Below are 15,449 nucleotides of genomic sequence, written 5' to 3' on the forward strand. Positions count from 1 at the left end.
TCCTAAAATGAAATCTCTTTAAAAGTAAAAATGTGTATGTGCTGACAAAGAATGATTTTAAGTTTATGGTACAGAAGTATATTTATAGAAAATTTATGTTGCCACTTTTTTCCATTTAAAAATTTAAAAAAATTGTAATGATACTCTTAAAAACAAAAATCTTTGCCTTCTATCTTAGAATCAATACTGTATGCTGGTTCCAAGGCAGAAGAGCAGTAAAGGCTAGGCAATGGGGGTTAAGTGTCTTGCCCAAGGTCACTCAGCTAGGAAGAATCTGAGGTCAGATCTGAACCCAGGTTCCCCCATCTCTAGGCCTGACTCTCAATCTACTGAGCCATCTAGTTAACCCTTCTTGATACCCTTTTAAAAACACCTTTCAGTGACTCCCCTGTTCCCAACAAGAGAATAGTTCCCTACAACAAAGCTGATTCTTTCCATTAAAATAAAAATGTTTTATTTACTTTTATCACCACCTCTTTATTCTTATTGCTTTTCTTTGTCATTCCACACTCAAAGTCTACACAATCAAGATTTGAAAAATAGGTGTGTTCTCTGTCCAAACCAATATAATATTTGACATTTTCCCTTAGATGTTGGTAAAGTCCTTTTGTTTGGTGGCAAGTTGAGGGAGAAGAGAGAATCTACAAACTCTGAACTGGGTAAATAAGGGGAAGGTCATGATTCTCTCTGACCATATGTCAAGAGAATCAGGGGGGCTCAGAGGGCCCTCAAGGTGAAGCTAGTAGAGTGGGCAGCAACAGTAGAAAGAGTTAAGGTCTACCACCCTCAACAACTCAGAGATGTGGGCCTGAGTTACAGAGGAGTGAAGAAAATCTCACATGGGACTGGGCAGGGGTTTATCTGGTTGTGGGGGCCCCAAGGTCTTACAGAAATCAAGAACTGAAATTATTGAACAACTGACCCCATTAGCCCTCCCTGTCCCTTAGGGAAGTACACTTTCTAGTTCTGATGGCTGGGTTTTTCTCTCCTTATGGGGCTTCCCAGATCAGAAGTTTCTGGAATCAGTCTGACTGGCCAACCTCAAAGCTGAGATCACAGCTCAAATGTCAAAACACCAACAGTTCCCATTGGTTTTCTCCAAATCTAGGGAAGAGGGACAAGTAACTCCAGGTAGTGATTAGGCCTTGAATGGAGAGCCAAAAAGTCATGAACTGAGTCACCTTGTGAAGCATGGATTTAAATAAGAATGACATGCAATAATCCTTGTCATTGTTCTCCACCACCCCTATGATGAACATTCCCCGTTCCTTTAGTCTAGGGCTCATATGGCATTGTCTTGAGTTCCTTTTCATTTTTCTCAACCAGCCTTAATGTGATAATTTCCAGAACTCCTGAGAGAAAAGTAGTCAGCAAAGAGATGAAAACAAAAGCTTGAGTAAACAGAGTTTCATATTTTTTCTGACCCTTTAGGTACCATTTTACTACCCCATCCAAGTTTCTTTCAGTTTCTAGGGGATTGACATTATTGCCATCTCTCAGGACTGGATACCAGGATTCTTTGTTTGTTTTTTATCAGCTTTATTGATTACATAAGAAATTAGCTTAAATACATTGTCCTTTCCAATGGCAGATATCACAGATGTATCCCTCAGAATAAATTTGTCCTAGCCCGATGGTTCTTCCAAGGTCTCCTACTTCCCTGGTCAAGATCCAGTCTCACACTCTCCCAAGGACTGCTTCTTCCCTCAGGGTCTAGCAGTGATAGGGGTGGTTGGAGCAAAAAAGGGACTTAGAGAAAGAAGGATTGAGGGAAGGGAAAAGGTAATGGTGGAAGGAAGAGAATATGAGCCCAGCTAGGAGACCCTAAAAAAAGATCATTGCAGGATGGTTAAGAGGTAGGTTGGGATAGATAGAAAAATGTCTAAGTGGTTTGGAATCTCTAAACTACATCAAAATCTTCCCCTTACAAGTTTTGGAAATTTCTACAGAGTGGAGAATAGACTGAAGAACCCCTGGAGAGGAGCTAGGAAAGGGTTAGGGCTCTAGGCTGGCCACCAAAATCTCTAGCCTGAAGATTCCCCCTGATGAGAGTTAGCTTTGAGTTCCCTGAGGTTTGGATCACTGACTGATGTTCAGGAGTCTAGTTTAGCCCAGAACTCCTTATGCCATCAAAGCAATGGTGTGGACCACTGGGGGATTCCAAAACTGACCCTGCCTTTGAGGGAGCTCCAGACTGGAGGTGATATGGGCCTGATCCCAGTGCTCTAGGCCTGTGGCTAGCAGAGACCATTCCCAGCACCTCCTAACAGGAGTAACGTGGGCACTGTACAGACTGCCGGCAAGAACAAAGAGGCCTCAAGCAAACAGTACTGAGCATTCAAATCCATTGTTGTCCTCGAAGGTCAAATATAATGTTTGAATGTGTGCAGTCAAGCAGTGTTTAAATGTGTACATGCACACTCAGAGAGTGTGCCCACGTGAGCAAGGGTGTTGCCCATTCCAAGCCTTTGTGGGAACACAAAACTTCAAGGTTCTATCCTGTGGAAATTGCCACCATCCCCTTGTCTGAAGGCATCTGGGAGTGGGATGAATCCAAGTGATGGTCTGAATATTGATGCCCTTCTTCTTATGCCTCTTACCTCCTCCTTTCCCCTATGTGCCCCAAACCAAATCCTGGGAAGGCTTTTATATATATTCTTCATCCTTATCCCTTCCTTTGTCTTCCCTTCCCACATTCTCTTCTGGCTAGTATAGTTTTCTGGGATTCAGGAAATTGTTTCGGATCCTTTGGCCAATCTATGCAGTTAGCAGATGGAGTGAGGGGGCTAAAAGACAAAAATTCTGGAGAGCTAGGGGCGAGGATGCAGGATCACTTCTTGGAAAAGCATTAGTACTAGAAGTCCTTTAGAATGTTCACACTAGAAATGGTATCAACTAGGTAAGGTGAGCAAGAAGGTGGGCCCTAGAAGCCCAGTATCCCAAGCAAAAACCCATACTGCACAAAACCAAAACCTGTGATTATAGATGCTAGTATAAGTGGCAGAAGAGAGAGAGAGAGAGAGAGAGAGAGAGAGAGAAAGAGAGGTGGGAAAAAAAGAGAGACAGAGAGAGAGAGAGAAGCAGGTAGCTTCTTTATCTAGCCTGGTCTACATAGACAAGGGCTGGAGTTGGCATTGGTGAGGCACCAGAGGTGAGCAAAGGAAATGGGAACACTGGCAACTGCTTCACTCCGAATGGACCAAAGCCCCAGCTCCTTGGCCAAAGCCAAATCCTTTGGGCCCAAAGTTTTTGGCGTAACATCCTGCAAAGGAAACAGATGGTTAGATTTCCATTTGTCACAAAGGCCAGGTGGGAGCATGTTGGGGACAGGCTCAGGTACCAAGATTACCATCCTTGCTGCCCATTGTTGCCTGTGAGGCAATCCACCTTCCTCTCATCTATAAAAGGCTTTGTGGGACAGTGGAAAGCATGAGGATGTTGGACCTAGAACACCTACCAGATTCAAGTACCTTAATTTCCTTATCTATAAAATAGGGCTACGACTTATACTTCCTAGCTCTTAGGGTGCAGTGAGAATTCCTAAATCTTAAAACATGGTAGTTTCCTTGAACTTCTCTTCCTCCTCTGTAAAATGAGCACCTCCACCAGTAGATCTGAACTCCTCAAGGGTAGAGATTGTCTCACTATTTGTATTTGTATCTTCAGCAACACACTCTGTTTCTGTCCCAGAGTAAGTACTTTTAAAAAAGCCTTTTTATGCATTCCTACAATAAATTTTTGGTATGAAAATTGGCTTTGATTTCCTCTACTTTGCTCCAAAGTTCCCCTGATGCCCTATTTATTCAGAGGCAATCTATATACTTACACATCTTAAATTAGAAGGTAGAGATGCAGTTAAGTATATTTCATTACCCCAAGTCTTCATTTGTGGAAGACAGGCCTAGATGATTTCTGAAACACCTTCTTGCCCTAAGATGTGGTGCTTCTTTCATGGAGTATGGATTAATCTATCACATGGTGGGCCTAAAGTCATATCCAGCAGCCTCACCCTCACCCAGCTACTCACCTTTGCAGTAGATTTCCCCATCCTTGTCTGCCAAGGTAGTGGACTCCAGGCCTTTGCCACACTTGGCACACCGGAAGCAAGACTTGTGCCAGGACTGGGAAGAGAAGGGAATGGGTGTGTGAGCTGTTCTGTAGTCAATCCTCCCACTCTAGCCCCTAGGGGAAACTGTGCTGAGTGAACTTCAAGATACTAATGAGGTCTACATTGCCAATGGAGCTAAGAAAAGCGAACTTCAAGTTCCAGATTGGAGAGGGAGTCAGAGACAGCGAATATGTACGGGAGACATCTCAGTTATTAATATAACCAGTTGAACTCAGTTGTAGTCTGTCCTGCAGTCAGCTAGCAGCCAAGTGAAGCACTAAGTACTGGGGGGTAGAAGGAAATGTAAAAGACAATTCCTGTCCTCAAGGAGCTTATTAAGTGGGGGAGAAAACATGCAGATAAATATGTTCACACAGGATTGAAACAGGATAATTCGTAGATCTCGGGGAAAAAAGGCACTAAAATTAAAGAAGATGTGCTTCTTGCAGGAGGTAGAACTTTGGGTGAGACCTGAAGGAAGCCAGAAGATAGAGATGAGAAGGGAGGAGAACATTCCAGGCACAAGGGACAGCCAGTGAAATGTTGAGAGTCAAGAGACAGATTGTAGTGTTTGAGGAAAAGCAGATGGACCATTGTCACTGGATCCGGAGTATTCTGAAGGGAGTAAGATGTAAGAAGACATGGGAGGTAGGAAGAGACTAGATGATAAAGGACTTCAAAAGCTAAACAGATTTTTATGTTTGACCCTGGAGGTAATATGGTCATCATTTGGCCAAAAAGCTAGTATTGTTGTTGTTGTTCAGCTGTTTCCAAGATCCCATTTGGAGTTTTCTTGGCAGAGGTACTGAAGTGGTTTGCCATTTCCTTCTCAAGCTCATATGATAAATGAGGAAACTGAGGCAAATAGGGTGAAGTGACCTGCCAAAGGCCACAAGCTAGTATGTGTCTGAGGCCAGATTTGAACTCAGGAAGAGGAGGCATTCTACTATACTATACTATCTAGCTGCTCTCCTCCCCCCCAAAATCTAGATACCAAAAGACTTGTTTTAATAATTTTTTAAATGTCTGCAAAATTCTTTTCCTTTTAGGATGATTTCTCATCTATTGTCTCTTTTTATAAAAGTAGAAAGAGGAGGCAGCTAGGTGGCTCAGTGGATAGAGAACCAGGCCTGGCAATAGGAGTCCTGCATTCAAATATGGCCTCAGACACTTCCTAGCTATGTGACCTTAGGCAAGTCACTTAAACCCCCATTTCTTAGTCTTCATTACTCTTCTGCTTTGGGACCAATATATATTATTGATTCTAAGACAGAAGGCAAGGGTTCTAATAAGTAAATAAATACATGAATAAAATAGAAGTAGAAAGAATAAATACTAGATCTGAGTTCAAAAGATCCAAGCTCTAATCACATTTTTAATCCTGAGCAAATCACTTGCTCACTAGGTCTCTACTTTCTTGTCTGTAAAATGGTGTGTGTGTGTGGGGGGTGATAATAATAACAATAATATTCTCAGGACCTGTCTCATAGGACTATTGAGCAAAAAGTGCATTGTAGACCCTAAAGGGTCATACAACAGAATAGATACAAATGTCCCCTCTTTTACAGATAGGGAAAATGAAACCTAGAGAGAATAACCAAAGTAAAACAGTTAATTGAGTGACCAAGCAAAGATTGGTAATCTATTCTCCTGAATCGCCACCCCAGGGCCATACTTCCCTGGATTGTATTTACTACTCCTCTGCATTCATTTATGAGTTGTACCTCCCTACTAATTTGGAAACGCCATGACAAGAAAGAAGTTCGATTATTTTGTGCTTCCTAAGGTGGGGATTGCCAAAGATCTGTTGGTTTGAATTGCTTCCAGTTCTATTTTTTTCTCCCCTGATGACTGTCCTAGGTCTTATTACTTCACCAAGTTATACTTCAATCCCTACCCCCTACCCCTTTTTAAAAACCTTACCTTCCATCTTAGAATCAATCCTGTGTATTGGTTCCAAGCAAAAGAGAGGTAAGTGCTAGGCAATGAAGGTTAACTGACTTGTCCAAGGTCACACAGCTAGGAAGTGTCTGAGGAGAGAATTGAACCCAGGACCTCCTGTCTCTGTGCCTGGCTCTCCATCTACTGAGTCATCAAGCTACCTCATCACTTCTGTCTTTTAAAATACCTAGCTTCCTTTTTTCCTGGTCCCATAGCCCTGTACTCTATTGTTGTTTGTTTATTTTTTTGTTTTTCCTGGTTCCCACCCATCGGCCTCTACTCAGCTAAGACAGCAAGGGACAGTCTTTCATCCCTGAGGTGGGAAAAGGGAGAAGGCAAATGGAAAAGAAGTATCCAGAGAAGACAGTGAAACTCCAAAGTACTCAAACCAAGATGCGGGGAAAGAGGAACTTAGTACCAGAATTGAGGTCCACTTAAATTCTTTAAAAAGGTCATTAAATTACACTCGGAGAACCCAGTCGGTCTGGAAGACCCAGCTTCAGAACAAACCTATGTCTCCAACACTGATGTTCAAGCAAGATTTCTATTTTCCTCCCAACCTTGAATAAGTCCAGCCAAGCCCAGCAAGGTCATAGATTTGGGATCCCCCTCAGTTGACTAGGTCCTGGGAACTTCCTCCTTTACCCAAAGGCCATCACTTCAAGGAAGAGGATTGTACCAAAGAAAACTGCTCAAAGTACTTTTAGCTCTGGGGGGAAAGTGCACTGTGGTTCAGTGTCTCACTAGGAATTTTGGACCAGCAATGGCCATATGTGTTTCCTATCTAGACTTAATGGCAAGTGAACATGGCTATATGTTCCTTTATGGAAAGAAGCAAGATTGGGGCTTGCGAAATTTGGCTTGGGATCTCCCCAAAATAGCCAAGTTCCTAGCAGATGAATCTCATCAGAAATCATTTAATGAGCCGAGTTGCTGATACATGGACAGCTACCAGAGATAAAGAGGATACCAAAACACAGCATTCCAGATGGGGACAAAATGGTACCTTTCCAGGGCAAACAGGATGCTGGGTTTGAGGAAGAAAAGAATACAGTGAAGAAAACAGGGGTGGGGACAGTGGTGGAATGGGAACTGTTCATCTCAACTACAAACAAACTGTCTCCAACTGCAGGAAAGTAAAATAATCTCTGGTACCCTGAGTTTGTTGAGCTCCCCAAGTTTGTTCTTCCTGAGTTTGTTCTTCCCCAGATCCTGATGACCTTGGGTGAGTGACAGTGTAGCCAGTTATGGGATCAAGGAGTCCTAGGTTCCATTCTCATCTCCTCAGATTTCTTAGCAAGAACAAAAGCTCCCATTTCATGTCTCCCAGGCTGCAAATGGGTCAAATCCTGGATTACCCCATCACCCTTCTTATTGTTCATTTAATCAAGTTCCCCTCATTTCTACATTTCTACAACTCCAAAAATCTCTCTAGATTACCCTTTCTGGATCAAAAAAAAAGTGATAACTTTTTTTATTCTCTCGAAACATGAAGTACAACCTCCTACATGAAGCCTTTCAGGATCCTTCAAACTTGTAATGCCTCCCCCTATTACCTTGCTTTCCCAACATCTACTGGAAGCCTTTCCCAATCCTTCTTAATTCTAATGTCTTCCCTCTTATAATTATTTCCCACATACTGCATATATGGCTAATTTGTACATATTTATTTCTTTGTTGTTTCCCCCCATTAGCTCCTTGAGGGCAGGGACTATCTTTTGTCTCTTTGTATCCCCAGTGCTTAGCACAGAGCCTGGCATATAAAGGTATCTTTTAATAAATATTCACTGAGTGATTGCCTGACTTGTAGATGCATAGAGTCTTCCCTCCCTATATCGCGGTTCACTTATTAGGGATTCACTGTATTGCAGGTCTAAAAAAAAAATCTAATTCTGTATTGCAGAGTTTTCTCTATATCATGGGATTTTGCAGATGAATACCACACTGTACACAATGGAAATGCAGTACACCACTACCATTTGCATAAGTTTGCTATCATGAGATTGTAGGCAGCACACTATTGGCTGATAAAAGGCAACCAACCACAGCACTGTGTTCTGTATCCTGGGCACTGATTGGCTTAGTGACTGTAGCATTAGTCTGTTTGCTCTCCTACTACTTGCAGATTTTCACCTATCCTGAGGTCTCTGGAATGTAACTCCTGCAATTAGTGAGATACTTTGTGTGCGCATGTATGTTTTTTCCCTCCAATAGAATATGTCTCTTGAGGTGACTAAATGACACAGTGAAAAGAGCACCAGGCTTGGAGTCAGGAAATCTTGAGTTCAAATTCAGCCTCAGATACTGGCTGTACAAATCATTCATCTTGTCTGCCTCAGTTTCCTCAACTGTAAAATGAAGATCACAATAGCATCTACCTCTTGGGGGTGTTGTGAGGATCAAATGAGATAATATTTATACAGGGCTAAGTACAGTGCCTGACATATACTGGGCACTTGGTAAAGGCTTTTTCCCTTTCTTTCTCATCCCTTCATCACCACCACCCCTAGCTGAGGAAAAGAGACTATTTTATTTTTATCTTTGTAAGGTCAATGCCTATCACAGTCCCTGGCATACAGCAGGTACTTAATAAATGTCTCTTGATTAATTTTATCCCCATTACTAGGTTAGCCTTTGTTCAAGTCCTGAAGATAATAAATATGTGAGTTGATATTTATATCAACTGTCTTTTGTTCACTACATAGGATAATGGCTAAGGAGTAAGGAGAGTAGCCTAGAATTTAGCTGTAGTCCTCTAAAGTTGCCTCTGAAGTTCAGGGATCCTGGGCATGCCACTTTCAGAGGATTCTAGGTTTAAAGATAGAAGAGCCCTTAGAGATCATCTTGTCCCTCCCTTTCACTTTACAGATTAGGAATGAGAAGCCCAAAGCCATTAAATGACTTGCCTAAGGTCACCTGGGTAGAGTAAGGGGCAGAGCTAGAATGACTCTGGGCCTCTTCTGTAAAATGAGTTTGTTGAATTAGGTGATCTAGTAGATAGTGCATTGGGCCTGGAGTCAAGAATATCTAAGTTCAAATCCAACCTGGATGCTTATTAGCTGTGTGACCCCAGGCAAGTCACTTAACCCTGTTGGTCTTAGTTTCCTCATCTGTAAAATGAGAAGGAGAGTGAGGTGGCCAAACCACTCCAAGTATCTTTGCCAAAAGAAAACCTCAAATAGGATAACCAAGAGTCAGATATGACCAAAACAGTTGCCTTATCCTCTTCTAGGATTTTCTATCAATGTGTTTTAGTCTGTATGCCCTGAGAAAGGGCATGTTTATGCAACTATGTACAGTGTACAGGTTTCTTTTAAAGCCTCTCCAATGGTAATAAGATATGAGAATAAGTGTTTTCAGCTTCTTGAAGAACAGAACTACAAGGGGTCCAGCAGGCAGAGCATTAAACCTTAAATGCAGAAAGTTCAGAGCTGCCACCTCTGGAAGTGAGGCAGGACATCTGACTAAATGACCTAGTATGGAACTTATTTCAAAAGAATCTCCTTGGGGCAGCTAGGTGGCTCATTGGATAGAGAGGATTCCAGGAGTGGAGACAGTAAATCCCGGGTTCAAATCTGGCTTTGGACACTTCCCAGCTATGTGACCCTGGACAAGTCACTAACCCCAATTGCCTAGGGCTTGTCACTCTTCTGCCTTAGGAACAATACTAAGTATTTTTTGTTTTTTTTTTTAAACCCTTACTTTCAGTCTTGGAATCAATACCGTGTATTGGCTCCAAGGCAGAAGAGTGGTAAGGGCTAGGCAATGGGGGTCAAGTGACTTGTCCAGGGTCACACAGCTGGGAAGTGTCTGAGGCCAGATTTGAACCTAGGACCTCCCGTCTCTAGGCCTGGCTCTCAATCCACTGAGCTACCCAGCTGCCCCACTTAGTGTCAATTCTAAGACAGAAAGTAAGAGTTTTTTAAAATAATTTTTTTCTCTTTATCTATTCAACCTGCTACCTCTCCACACATGTTGACTGACCATGCCAAGATGGCAACTTACCTTCCCAGCTCCAATCACTTTTTCCGCAGCATAGACTGCTTGTCCACACCGAGGGCAGCTTTCAGAACCTCCTATCTTCTGGGCAAATTTGGATGCGTTAGGGTTGGTCGTGGGCCTGTGCCCAGGGGTCCTAGGAGTAGTAAGGACAATAACAATAATTTGACATTTATATGACACTTTAGATGTTTATATAGTGCTTGTAACCACTTCGTTAAACTCACACATGAAGATACTGCCATTCCAGGATAGTAAATGCTTAAGTTGAAATGGATGCCCAAGTGACTTGGGAGAAAGAGTTTCCTGGATCTTTATGGAAAGGCATATTATTAGATACTCATGACCTCCCTTCTTTCACCTGAGTCTCAGAATGGGGACCATTCTCTCTGTCTTTGAACCATAAAGTATTAGAGCTGGAAAGGCCCAGAGAAGACTTCAGAGAAACCTGGGAAGATTCATATGAACTGATGCAAAGTGAAGTTAGGAAAACCAGGAGAACAATTTATATAATAATGACAACATTTTGAAGACAAACAACTATGAAAGACTGGTGAACACAATGGCCAACAACAATTCCAAAGGATTCATGCTGAAGTGTTATCTCAGAGAGAGAAGTGATGATCTGAGATTTTTATTTTTGGACATGGACAGTGTAGGAATTTATTTTGTTTGACTATGCATGTGTATAATGGATTTTACTTTTCTTGCTTTCTCCATGGTGGAGAAGGTGTAAACCTCAAATTTCCTTAGACTTATAAATGTTGGAAATTTCACCATTGGGATATTTCATACTTGGAAATTTTCTTACTGATAGTCTATTGGAATGGGAACCCCATTGGCATGGGAGGTTCCTTCTCTTCCCTTCTTCAGATTACTTTAGGACAGAAACCTTTTGCTGAACAATGGAAAGGACTTTGACCTATGCTTAAGCATAGAACAGGAATTTCTTTGAGTCTTGATTGATTTTAGAATTTATACAATGGAGATACTTGGAATAAATCTCCACCCTATTCAGTCCTAATAGGATTGAGTAAGGGCTGCAGCCTAGATCAAAATTTAATTATTCCAATCTCTACCATACTCAAGTTAACAGGATTTAGAAAGGGCTGTAGCAAAGGAGTAAAGATTTAATCATTTGAAAATATGACCTTCAACAGACATGTGCAAAAGCCAGAAACCCCTGGGCGGTCCTGGGTTAAGCAAGAGCCTCCATTGACAGGGAAATTGATGAACAGTGATTGGTAGATGTGAGGACTGAGGGGAGGCAACTTGGAGGGTTTCCTTAAAGATAGGGGGTCTGAAGACTCAGGGAGGGGGTTGAGGTTTTGGTCGGTGTGGTTGCTGGGCTCTGAGAAGGCTTGCTCTGAAGGAAGCTGAAGGTGGGGGCCTCTGAGACTGTTTCTCCATTTTGGACACGTGAGTAATAGGGACTGATCTCTTTTCTTTGCCCCAGCTATCTAAGGGCTTGGGCCTTTTGGCCCAGCCTAAACAGAAGGGGTATTTAAGCCCTATTCCCTTCTCTCCCTTTTTCTCTCTCTCTATCTCTAATTCCCTTCTTACTCCTATTGTAATTAAACTCCAAAAAAGGCTGACGGCTGACTTGAGTTTTTCAATTAGGAATTACATAGCTGATTCCTTGGCAACCTTAAATTAATATATATCAGTCTTTTAAAGTGATTCCCTTGTTACAAAGGCAAGATGGGAAAGAGAGAATGTGAACTTGAAAATCAAACTGAACTTAAAAAAGATTTTTTTAAGACCCATATATAATCATCTAGACCAATGTTCGCATTTTATAGAGGTGGAAACTGAGGTGCTAAGAAACCAATTGTCCTAATCAAAGCTATATATCTAGTTAATGGCAAAGCTGGGACAGGCACACAGATTTCTAGACTCTCCAGTCAGTACTCTTTCTGCTACAACATATCACTTCTCCATTCACTTACATTCCAAACTTCAGCATCATTTTTCTTCTTATTCACAAAACAATTCACTACCCTACATCCTCCTCTTCTCCCACAATGCTTCTGTTCTAACCCTTATGTCACAAGACATCTAAATGCAAATCATTCCTCATGGGACAGCAACCTCTGTAGAAAACTGGGCAGCTGCATTTGTGGCTTACTGACCATGTCACTGGGACCAGGAAGCCAGCCAGAACTGGCCACAGGTAGGCACCAATCAATAAGTAGTAGGTAAGAGGTCACCCTGCGTCTTTAACTCTAATGTTGCCATAACCACTCGAAAGCAAAATTACTTTGGGCAATGCCTGGGGAAAGGAAGAGGAGCTATGGCAGCTGTATTCATAACAAGAGATTAAGGTTGTGCGAGCTTTAAAGAAAAATTGGGCAAGAATTTCCTCTGAGCCTTCCAATTTTCATTGAAAGCCTTCCAAAACATCCTCAATGTCTGGAGTTGGGGTGTAGGCCAAAAACTAAAAAATTTTCCACTCTACCAGAGGAATATACTAGAAAAATTACCAGACTTGAATTAGACCAGGATTCTTGATCTAGAAGACCAAGAATTAACTCTTTCAGTGCTCTGGGCCTCAGTTTCCTGACCTGTAAAATGAGAAGATTGGACCATGGAGGGTCCCTAGCTTCCTTTCCATCACTGACATTCTACAGTTCCATGATTCTACATGGCTAAACAAAGTTCCTCCCCCTGGGGGTCCAGCAATACATTCTTACTACATGAATTATGGTCATGCCTAACACTTAGAATCTTGGAAGCAGCTAAGGAGCATAGTGGATAGCTCACTGTACTTAGAATGAGGAAGACACAAGTTCCAACACTGCCTCATACACTTAGTAGCTATGAGCCCTTGGACAGACTTCAGACTTGGTTTCTCCATCTTTAAAATAGTGGAGAATAGCCCCCTCTACCTTACCGAGTTGTTGTGAGGGTTTAAAGGGACAACACATGCCAAACACTTTTTTTTTTTAAATCCTTACCTTCCGTCTTGGAATCAATATTGTGTAGTGGTTCCAAGGAAGAAGAGTGGTAAGGGCTAGGCAATGGGGGTCAAGTGACTTGTCCAGGGTCACACAGCTAGGAAGTGGCTGATGCCAGATTTGAACCTAGGACCTCCCATCTCTAGGTCTGGCTCTCAATCCACTGAGCCACCCAGCTGCCCCCCAAATACTTTCTAAAGCACAAAGGGCTATCAAAATGCTATATTGATTAAGTTGAGTTGTTACTCCATTGCTCTGCACTAAAGCAGGAATCACCTTCCACCCCCTCCAATGAGCAACCATCTAGTCTTTGCCTGAGAATGTCCAGTGATGGGAAACTCACTGCCTCTAAAGTAAGCCCATTCCACTTCTGGAGTGTTCCCCTTGTCAGGAAGTTTTTCCATATCTTGTGCAGAAATATCTACCCATTGCAATTTTAACCATGACTCCTACTTCCAGAGCCAAGTAGGGTCCATCTAATTCTTCCACAGGGCCCCTTCCTATGTTTATCATGGTTTTCCTAAGTCTTCTCTTTTCCAAGATAAACATCCCTTGTTGTTGTTGTCATTTCAATCATGTCCAACTCTTTGTGACCCACTTGGGGTTTGGGGGGTTTTTTGGCAAAGATACTGGAGCAGTTAGCCATTTTCTTCTTCAGCTCATTTTAAGATGAAGAAACCAAGGCAAACAGGGCTAAGTGACTTATCTAGGATCACACAACTAGTAAGTGTCTGAGGTAACATTTGAACTCAAGAAGATGAGTCTTCTTGACTCCAGGCCTGGCACTCTATGCACTGTGCCACCTAGCTGCCCCTGTAGGAGAGAATTAGCATTTGTTCAGTTTTCATGACTCACAATGAGCTTGGGTCCACTAAAACCTCCTGGTTGTTTTCAATATAAACAACTAGTCACACTTTCATCCTATACTTGTAAAAGAGATGGAATTCGGTACTTACTCTTCATGCTTGATGCCCAGCGACTCCCCTTTATCGGTGCTCAGTGTTCCAGCTCCCTGACCATATCCATAGCCCTTTGGACCATACTTCTTGCCATAGCAGGACTTGCAGTAAATCTCTTCACCATGAACAGCCACAGTAGTACTATCCAGGTTCTTCTTGCAAACCACTGAGGAAGAAGTAGAAGAATGTTTGAGAGCCATAACCAGGGCAGGGCAACTGAGGTTTTGGCCCAGGGCACCAATTTTAGAGGACATTTAAAGCTCTAGCAATCCTTTAGCAATGTAGAGAAATTACAGCTAATTAGCAAAAAAAAAAAGACATAATCAAATTAGGAAGCTATCATATGGCCCGATTCCTACCCCACTTCCCCATATACTCCAAGTGAATCTCAATTCATTTTAGTCCCACCACTCCTTTAACATCCGCCAGCAGGGATGTCCAAGTGTCTTGCCTTAAAAAGTTAATTCTGGGAAACATTTAGTATCACTCACCCTTGAAACAATGTTTCATGCTCTGGGTACAAAAATGATTAGTTCCAATTTGAGTCTTAGAATCCTAGAAATTCATTAATGAAAGGGACCAACCCTCCCTCAATTTACAGTGGAGGACATCAAAGCCTAGAAAGATTCATTATTTCCTGTCTAGTCCAGAGCTTTTCCCACAGGTGGGAGAAGAAAAGGGGGAAAGCAAGATAAGGCACTGGGTAGAGAATCATGGGAAAGAAACTAACCACCATATATAAATGGATAATGACTAAAGTTCTCCAAAACAGATAGATAAGGCATGTATTCAGCCCTTCCTAGGCATGTTGTCCAGGCATTTGTATTGGTATCATGCCCTGAGGATTTATGTACCTTTAAAAACTAGAAGGTAAAGAAATCTAGAATGGTCTAGGGCACAAACAGTAGAGTTTAGACTTAGAAATACTCTGATCTCCAGTGCCTAGATAGATGTAGCTAGTCCTTGTGTTATTCCAGCTTTGGAGAGTCTGTCTCCCAAGTCCTCTCCTCCAAGGAAAAGGCCACGCAGTATAGGTTTAGCCTCCTCCTTCTCTTTCAGACTTTCTCCCTAATTTTTTTTTAAGTTCTTACTTTCTGTCTTAGTAACAACCCTAAGGCAGAAGAGAAGCAAGGGCAAGGCAACTGAGGGTTCCAGCTAGAAATGTCTGAGGTTGCATTTGAACTCAGAACCTCCTGTCTCTAGGCTCGGCTCTCAATCCACTGAGCCACCTCACTGCCCCCTTACTAAATATTTAAATTTAATTGGAATAAGTTCCCAACTATTAGAGGTTTTGGCCATTAGAATGGGATCAGGTAGCAGTTTGTTGACATCACCTCCTTCTCTTTCTGTCTTAGAACAGCAAGAATATCCACTCTGCCTGGCAGTTCCATCTTATCTAGACAGGGCAACCTCACTATATCTACCAGCTGCTCTGAGCAAACACAGTCTCAATTTCTTTAGGCTCTTCCTTTGAATCTAATTTAA

General features: G+C 42.2%; 1 protein-coding gene across 2 annotated transcripts in view; it reads right to left on the bottom strand.

Annotated features, from left to right (window-relative positions):
- Positions 1–1,518: 1,518 nt before the first annotated feature.
- CSRP1 (cysteine and glycine rich protein 1) overlaps positions 1,519–15,449 on the bottom strand; it is a 40,356-nt gene continuing 26,425 nt past the window's right edge. For both annotated transcript variants that reach the window (XM_007481133.3, XM_001363487.5), the window contains exons 3-6: positions 13,962–14,130; positions 10,055–10,184; positions 4,028–4,121; positions 1,519–3,262 (exon numbers count right to left, since the gene is read on the bottom strand). In XM_007481133.3, coding sequence (XP_007481195.1) covers positions 3,186–3,262; positions 4,028–4,121; positions 10,055–10,184; positions 13,962–14,130 — 470 coding nt within the window. In that variant the 3' untranslated portion in view covers positions 1,519–3,185. The remainder of the gene's footprint in view (positions 3,263–4,027; positions 4,122–10,054; positions 10,185–13,961; positions 14,131–15,449) is intronic.

The sequence above is a fragment of the Monodelphis domestica genome, chromosome 2 (genome assembly GCF_027887165.1).
Source record: "Monodelphis domestica isolate mMonDom1 chromosome 2, mMonDom1.pri, whole genome shotgun sequence".
Classification (NCBI taxonomy): Eukaryota; Metazoa; Chordata; class Mammalia; order Didelphimorphia; family Didelphidae; genus Monodelphis; species Monodelphis domestica.